The sequence below is a fragment of the Impatiens glandulifera genome, chromosome 8 (assembly GCF_907164915.1).
Source record: "Impatiens glandulifera chromosome 8, dImpGla2.1, whole genome shotgun sequence".
Lineage (NCBI taxonomy): Eukaryota > Viridiplantae > Streptophyta > Magnoliopsida > Ericales > Balsaminaceae > Impatiens > Impatiens glandulifera.
Genome location: NC_061869.1, coordinates 953,450 through 961,981, shown reverse-complemented (window position 1 = coordinate 961,981; position 8,532 = coordinate 953,450). Strand labels below are relative to the sequence as shown.

General features: G+C 30.7%; 1 protein-coding gene across 1 annotated transcript; it reads right to left on the bottom strand.

Annotated features, from left to right (window-relative positions):
- Positions 1-3,260: 3,260 nt before the first annotated feature.
- LOC124912056 (mitochondrial-processing peptidase subunit alpha-like) lies at positions 3,261-6,513 on the bottom strand. Its single transcript, XM_047452612.1, has 13 exons — positions 6,360-6,513; positions 5,843-6,082; positions 5,464-5,760; positions 5,226-5,393; positions 4,849-5,016; positions 4,673-4,753; positions 4,529-4,595; positions 4,341-4,438; positions 4,174-4,246; positions 4,026-4,096; positions 3,889-3,938; positions 3,676-3,788; positions 3,261-3,580 (listed from the first exon to the last, which is right to left on the bottom strand). The coding sequence occupies exons 1-13, from the start codon at positions 6,396-6,398 to the stop codon at positions 3,528-3,530; spliced, it is 1,518 nt and encodes a 505-aa protein (XP_047308568.1). The 5' UTR covers positions 6,399-6,513; the 3' UTR covers positions 3,261-3,527.
- Between the last annotated feature and the right edge of the window lie 2,019 nt (positions 6,514-8,532).

Genomic DNA, 8,532 nt, shown 5'->3' with positions numbered 1-8,532 from the left:
CACAAAAAATTCCAGATACTTGTCACCCACCGACAATGCAAAAATAAGTGAATTACCGATTCAACCTATTTGTGACACATACGACAATGACTAACCATAATACGACATTTTTTCATGCATATATCATCTGTAAGAATTCTACCGTGAATAGCGCTTTATCCAAAGAACGAGATATTTGATGAAATCCTTAACTCCTAAAATTTTTCTCAATAAAAATTATATAAACTCATCTTATCGAACAACTTATAGCAATGCCTCACAGGCAAATTATACATGTCTTGTCAACGCATAACTTTTTGTTCAGACGGGGACACTTGTTTGCGTTCTACCAAAAGTAAAATTTTATTGTGAGACGAACTCTCTAAAATGTTAATCTTCTTATATCTAATTTGGTTAGAGAAATCACTAGATTGAAGATCAAACATGTCATTAACTATGACATTTCTACGTATAGCGTAAACTCAAGATACGTCGTAATTAGACTTTTGACAATACGTCGTCTCAAAAACTAATCAAAGTAAATTACTACGAAACTTCTTCACGTAAAATAAATTTTCCTCCAAATGCAACATCATGTGATCCTTAGACATTTTTGCCCTATCATATTTATATATAAACATTTTAGAATAAGCTCAATTATTTAGTAATAACATATAACTTCTTGTCTTCTCAAGTTTATATATATTTAATTTATTAAAAATTATTGTGTTATAAATAAATAACTAAAATATCCTTACTTATTTTTTATAATATTTTAAAATGCATATTAAAATATTAATAGTATTTTAATTATAGAGAAAGGATTGAGAAAGAGAATTTAAGAGAGGGATTGAGTCTTATCTAATTCGTTGAAAAAATAACAAATTTTTTCTCTCTTCTCTCTTCTCAACCTTTATCATTTTTCAGTAGACACATCATTCTCTTCTCATTCTCTCAAATTCCCTCATCTTTAATTATGTGGCAATAAACCATTTTTTAATTTATTTCAAAATAATCACACAAACTAAGCACATTCAAATCCACAAAACAAAAGTTTCAAAATTAGAGTTTAATTTAAGAAATAAATATATGTAGGTATGTTTCAAGATATAAATCTTAGTCTTTAAATGTAGAAGAAATGAAATATTATAATCTTGTTAATTAGTTTTTGAATGGATAAATAATTAAAGAATAACTTTATATATATCCCTTGATTGATTATAGAGAATAAAATGTGTTGGATGAGGAGGACCATGTACATATGTATTAATATTATACATATATATTATTATAAATTATATTATATAATATATATATATATGGAGAATTAGAATTAGAGAGAAAATGATTCAAGAAGTTGTGTGGACAATTGATCATATTCCTCTTTTGGTTGAATTTTATCTTTTTATTTTTTTTGGTCAATACGAATGAAATTAAAGAATCAATCAAATTGCTTAAGATATATCACATTCTCATCCCAAAAAGAAACAAAAAATTAAAAATTAAAAAAATAATAAAAAGGAAAATAAAGGTTTTGACTCTTGACCAATCTTGTTGTGGAGCCTACATGTCTTTGGACGGCCTTGATTCTTAGTTCTTACCACGTGAATGATACTGATATAACTTAATAATTAATAAATCCACATTTTTAAATTTAATTATTTATAAAAGAAAATATAACGTGGTCATTTCTATAATAAAATTAATATTAACTAACAAAATAATTTAATTATATGTGGCAAATCATGTGAAATCTCCCCTTTCTATTTTTTCTTTTTTTTTCTAAATCAATAACTCATTGATACTCTAATGTTCAAAAATCACAATAAATATGAACTATTACATGGGTTATAATTAAGAATAATAAATTATAAATATTTTTATGGATACGTTTTAGAGCTTTAATTTTGGTAGTCCAATAGTTTGTTTGAGATATTTGTAGTTTATTTTGTTACGGAAATCATATTCATAAAAAAAACTATAACTTTTCAAAAATATATTGATGAAACTTAAATTTATATATAGTAACTAAAATTATATATTTCTCAAAATAAAAATAAAAAGTTTTAGTAAGTTAGCCCACTCTATTAGTGTGATTCAAACGGTGATATTTGATCTATTAAATCGATTTTTTTTTTTACAATTAACTAGTTAGTTAAAATAAAATGTATTGTACATTTATGGTATATATAATTGATGGAAATAATATTAGTTAGAGTAATTAGCTGGTGAAGGTTAGATTAGGGTAAGTAAATAATTGGACAAAAATACAACAGTAACCCTAAATCATGAGTAGCAATTTGTCAATGAAATATATATGAGTAATAGAGCATTATAGAGGGTGGGAAATGGACATTGGAAGGATCCCAACCAATTTACCATTCCAAACCTATATAATTAATGAAATAGACAAAAGATCCAACATCATTTCATTAATTAACTTTCTGCATCCATAATTATATTTTATCTTATTATTGTCGTCAAATTATAATAATTTCACATCTAAGCCAAATTTCCTAACTAAGAGTACGGACAAACAAATTGGTTTTAGACCACGTATTCCAAATGCGCGTTATGTCACGATAAATAATTGTTGAAGAGATAAATGTGTCATATCACACGAGAAAAATAATGAAAAAGGTTAATGTAGTTGTGGTCGGTCCAAAAGCATATCGATAAGATAAGTATCCGATGTTACTAACCAATATCGTAAACAACACACAACACACTTATTAAAGCAAATGCAAGCATATAATATATATATATCTATCTTTTAGATTTGAAGCTTCATAGGGTATTAGGGTTGATGATCATGACAAAGGAAAATGGCAAAATTAGGTGGGAAAGTTTGAGAATTAGGGATAGCAGTTGAGAAAACAATAACTTATAAGCATATATAGGGTTTAATTGATCATATTGTATATATATTTTAGATGTTAAAATTTGTATTAAATTGAGTTACAAACTAAGTAAAACATTCTTTAATAAACCACTCATTAACTATTATATATTAGCAAATTGAAAAACAACTCAAATATATTGTCAAACGAAACCCTCTCATCTTTGCTTCTCCTTTACTTCAAAATGAGAATAAGAAAAACATTTTTTTTCAGCTCTGTAAAAATGTTATATTTAGAAGAGATGGATATAAAATGGGCTTCAAGGCCCAACTGAAAAAAAGTATATAAGTTTCAAAGCCCACACCGAAAAACATGTATTTCTCTTCCAAATAAATTAATTACTGAATTGTATTATTTTAGCTTTAGGTATTTTATTTGAAATTCAATCAAAGAACCGCCTTTTTAAATTATAGCCAGCATTTCAATACAAATCATAATGTAAAAAAAAGACCAAATTTTGATTATTTGAACAAAATTAATCATGCCAGTAATGATCTATCAGGCTGTTGATCTCAACAAATAAGAACCTTATTTTTTTTATCTCTCAATGTTCTCCAAGAGAGACGAAAACCGCAAAAATGTAAACTTCAAGCCATCCAAAGAACAATATCAAGCTTTCCCTTCAAATACTTTTGCGGGTGAGAGCTTTCATCTTGAATGAAACTTGCTGCTAACTTCATCGTACTTCGGCAGATAAACAACTGTGGAGTGAACAAAAAAGATAGCCGAAATGAAGAGATTAGATACCATCGCCATGGAGTAAAGATTAAACCAAGCATTTGTAAAAAAAAAATACCATCGCCATAGGATGCCATCGTGAGTGGGGAAGAGATTAGTTTTTGAGCCATGGATGCTATATCCTTTGCTGATACCTCATCAAGATTCTTCAAGTAATGATCAACTGACAATCTACATAAGATCACATTTTTTTTTTCAAAATTCATTAGAAAATGCTCTTAAAGTAATATGAATCCTGAGATTTTATGAGACTCATTAAGATGATGATTACCTTTTGCCAAATGTCAGAACTTGTCTACCAATGTCTTCCGATGCAACCACCTGTCAATAACAAAAGAAAATTCATTATATATTAGAATGTATGTTGATGACGATAAAATAAATTCTCAAGCTGAAGATTCTCCATACTCTAGACTCGAGATTCATTAGGATTGCAGACTTTGTAGACTGTTTAGCACGATCTAGCTGCACCTCGTCAACTGCAAACACCAAGAAAGGGGAATTTGAATAAGCAAATGTACTTGTTGAGATTCGAGAAATTAGTTATATAGAAAACCTTCTCCAGGAGTTGCAACAGCAATAAGCTCTCTAACAGCTATATCAATGGCCTTATTTGCAAATTCAGAGGTCTGCATCCAAAAGTGAGAGCTTCTCTTCATTAGAGTTGTTCATAATCAAGATCATAAAATCTACAAGGTACCAATTCAAAGGAAGGTTTTTTACAGTGGTAGCTTGGATTCCAAATAAGCCAGTATTGTTGTAAATGCTGTTGAATGCAGAAAATGACTGAACTTGGGAATGCGCATTCAGCACCCGAAGATCTGTTCCAGAAATAATTCAATATAAATGAGAATACAAAGATAATGCTCTATTTACAATTCAAGCAAGAAGGAAAAAAAGAAAGAACATACATAGACGAGAATACATTCCCTTTCCAGGACCCCCAGCTGAGAAAGAGCCACCTCCTCCCATCAGCATCTAAAGGAATATGGATTTTAAGAGATAAGAATCGTACAAGGTGATAAAAAATGTTCAAAACCTGAATTAATAAGTACCTGAAGAACAGTCAAAACCATGGAGTCCTTCACATTAAGCCAGCCTCCGGGAGCTTCAAAAGCAAGGGCAAAATGTGTCATCTGATGAAAGTAGGAAACATGAGCAATGAGTCAGCAAGTATGCATGGCCAAAAACCTATAATTAGCAATGTGTCAATCTGATTTTTTTAACATACCCCTGATTCACCTTGGCAACGGTAATCACCCCCAACATAATTAGACTTTGGAACATCTATATTAGAAACACTGGGTATGTCAGAAAGCAGAGGTTCTGCAATTTTTAGAAGCTCTTCGTGTTCAATGCCTGAGGCTGCAAGTACCATTCGGGGTGCAGTATAGTTTTCCTGCAATTTTTAAAAAATGGCTTGATTTGATACTTTGTATCAAACTGATGAAATTTATGATGCATATTTTTGCATATGAAATGGGAACTGAGCCTGTTCAACATCTGATTAAAATTCTGTAAATCATTTCATTTTCTTTTCAAAAAAAAAAATCAAATTGGTGGCAAGATCCCGGAAGATCTATAAAAATAATATCATTCATCACTTACAGACAGAAAATACTCCAATATTTCACCATTCAATCCATTAACTGCAGATTCTGGGGCCAAAAGAGGATTTGCAAGTGCACCAGAATAGCCAACAGAGTGCAATGCCTCCAAAAGTAGGCTTTCTGGATTGTTAGAAGCTTCTGCAATCTCAGCTTTCACTTTCTGAAGCTGTGAGGGGAAATCATATTTCAGTTTGGGAATAGCTAAGGGCATCCAGTCAGAAATAAGAAAAACACACCTGTTCGTTGACTTCCCAATCGAGGAATACAGGATTCCTTACAGAGTCAACCAGCATCTCTACCATTTCAGGAGCATAAGTCTTTAGAGCATCATAAGTATATCCCATTTGTTCTCGTGAAGCTGAGGCTGAAACATTGCCTCCAATAGCCTCCACTTCCCTCACAATTCGCAGGTGGCTCCTATTCTTCGTACTTTTAAAAGCCATTCGTTCCAAGAGATGTGAGGCCCCAGATGTAATGGGTGTCTCATAGATAGATCCACAATCCACATAAAGCCCAATTGAAGCAGCAGGATTCTGAAATCAATCAACCAACTGAAAGTTCTATTACAGTAGAAAATTGTAGAAATGTAAAAGGATTTATAATAAAAATGAATACCATGGATGCTTCTGAAGCTATCTTGATACCATTGGGCAATGTTGTTATTTTAGTTGCACTTGGTTCAACATAATCAGGCAATGGAGAAGGGAGGTTTAAGCCTTCAAGTGGGATAGTCAATGGGGGAAGAGAACTAGACCTTTCTCCAGTCAGCCATGTAAATAAACCACCTGAATTTGACTTAACCGGAACCGCACTCGAACTGGACAACCTGGTTACTGTCCCATTGACCGAACGAGCCTTCCTCACAAACAAAAAATAGACCAAATGTCAAAATAAACAAACATAAACTATGCCATATCATTGTTGTCTCTACTGATTGGAATGATACAAAAAAACAAAAATAGATTTTCATCACGTAAACTGGCCTTGTATGAACGAACATTAATCACGAATCATAATAATGAAATGAAATGATAGGAGGACGTAATCTATCAATCTATGGTGGAAATTGAGTGAAGAATAGAATAATCAGATCGTGGAAGCCCTAATCCATGAAGAAGATAAATAAACTAACCTTCAAAGCCCTAATCCGTGAAGCAGCAGTTCGATACATGGTGATGATTTGAGGTGGAGAAGAAGAAGAACCCTAAAAACGAAATCTTTATATTCGATAATCACAAAGGTAGAGAAAATAAAGGAAACGGACCTGCGGCGTGTGTTTGTGAGTGACGGAGAGATCACGTGTCTCTCACGTGCTTTCAGGATTGGTTTTGTAGGCTAGGTGAAATTGGGCCACCAACAGCTTCGGATATCGGTATCTTTGGACTGACAAGATATATCTCAAAAGCCCAACTCTTTATTGGACTGCTAAAACATTTTTTTTAAATCATACAATAGGATATATTTATTTTGTTGAGTGGTCTTCTTTAAATAATTGAGATTGTTTAAATAGTTATGATTTAGGTCAATTATGAGAAAATTGGTTGTGTTTTGGTTGGTAAAATAACTCAAAGGTGAAAAGATAAAGTATAATAGAAGATATTTTTTTCGAAAATCTGGTAGAATCGAGGAGTTAATCGTTCTTTTCGAGAACTTACGAGCTTGATAACCTATTCAGTAACGTTGTTTTTTATGTTTGTTTTTTATTTATTTTCTCTTCATGTCATATTTTTGTGGTTGTGCTCAAACAATTTTCACCATTTTTAATATACATTGACATTTTAAAAAATTAGTATTTTGATTAATGAATTAAGTGATGTGATTATGAGAGATAGTTAAATGATGTTTGAATTATTTAAATACAGGGACGAACTTCAGATGTGGGGTGGGATTGCAAACAATTTAGAGTGGACTTAAATAAATAATGATAAATTTTTTAATAAAACGAGTTAATAAAGGTAAATTTTACCATTTATTTAATAATTAGATAAACAAAACATTGAATTATATTGATTTTTTTTTAAATATGAGGTAATATCACATTTTTACCGTAAAAAAAATCTCGAGGTGTGTTTCAACCCACCCGAGCCTCTACATAAATCTGTTCATATAATTAAATAAACTCAACTGAAAAATGCTTAAATTATCAGATTTATAATTACTATAGCTTTGTATTATTTGTGTCATTCAAATTAAATGAATATATTCTAAAACATAAAACATAATAGTATTGGACTTATATAAAAGAAATAACAATTATTTTTCTTGGTTTAACAAAATGTCAAAATACCATTTTTCCAAAAAAAAATTAACTATATGTTTTCTGTTGGTAAGAATAGGCTTTCTAATCTTGTGATCCTCAATTAACTTTTGTGTGCATATTAGTGAAGATTAGTATATAAATCTAGTAAAAAAAATGAATTTAAGGCATCAACCTCTAAAGTCAACTTGAATTTTTTTAATTATTACAATAAAACGTTTAAAAGGAAACTTGTATAAATTGTCTTTTACACACATAGAACAGGATGCCTCTTGATGAGTTGTTGGACCATCTAGCCAATATCTAGAATGAGAATATTATTATGTTACCATTAGATCTTTGTGATAGACAGCACTTGAAAGGGACAACTATTAAAGGGCTTCATCGTCCAATTAATGTTAAAAGAGTTTTCAAAGTTTGATAGGAACACCACACATATTTACCTTAGTGTTTTGTGGGCTCAAATCCACCCAATTTTTTTTTAATAAAATAAGGTCATTTTTTTTTATAATTTTTTCAATATAATTCAAACTCCTCCTCAAATAAATGAGACGATTTAGGTGAGATACAATGTAGATCCAACTTTTAATTCACTCGTGAGATTCGGACGGTGGGATTCGGACGGTCCGGAGGGACCCCTGTGGCTCCTCTCTTAGCACGATAGACGAAAATATGTAGATTGGACTAACTCTTTTACTGAAATCATACTTATTTCTGTCCTAACCATTATGTTTACTTTTTATTTTTTTTAAAAATTATATAAATTTGAGAAATAATTAATCTTTAGGGTGCATATTTCTATGCATAAATCAAGCTCAAACTCAAACAAAGAAGTAAAGCCGCCTGAACCGTCTGGGAATGAAACTAAATATTCTTGAGTTAACACAAAAACTAAACAACTTCCAGTTCTAAATACCCTATAATCTTATTACCTCCTATATGATGATGCAACTTATTAGCTCTGAACTCAAAACACATCTAATTAAATTTAGATCAAATCATTTTTATAAATTTAAACCTTAATATATTATAGAGTAATGATAGGGAA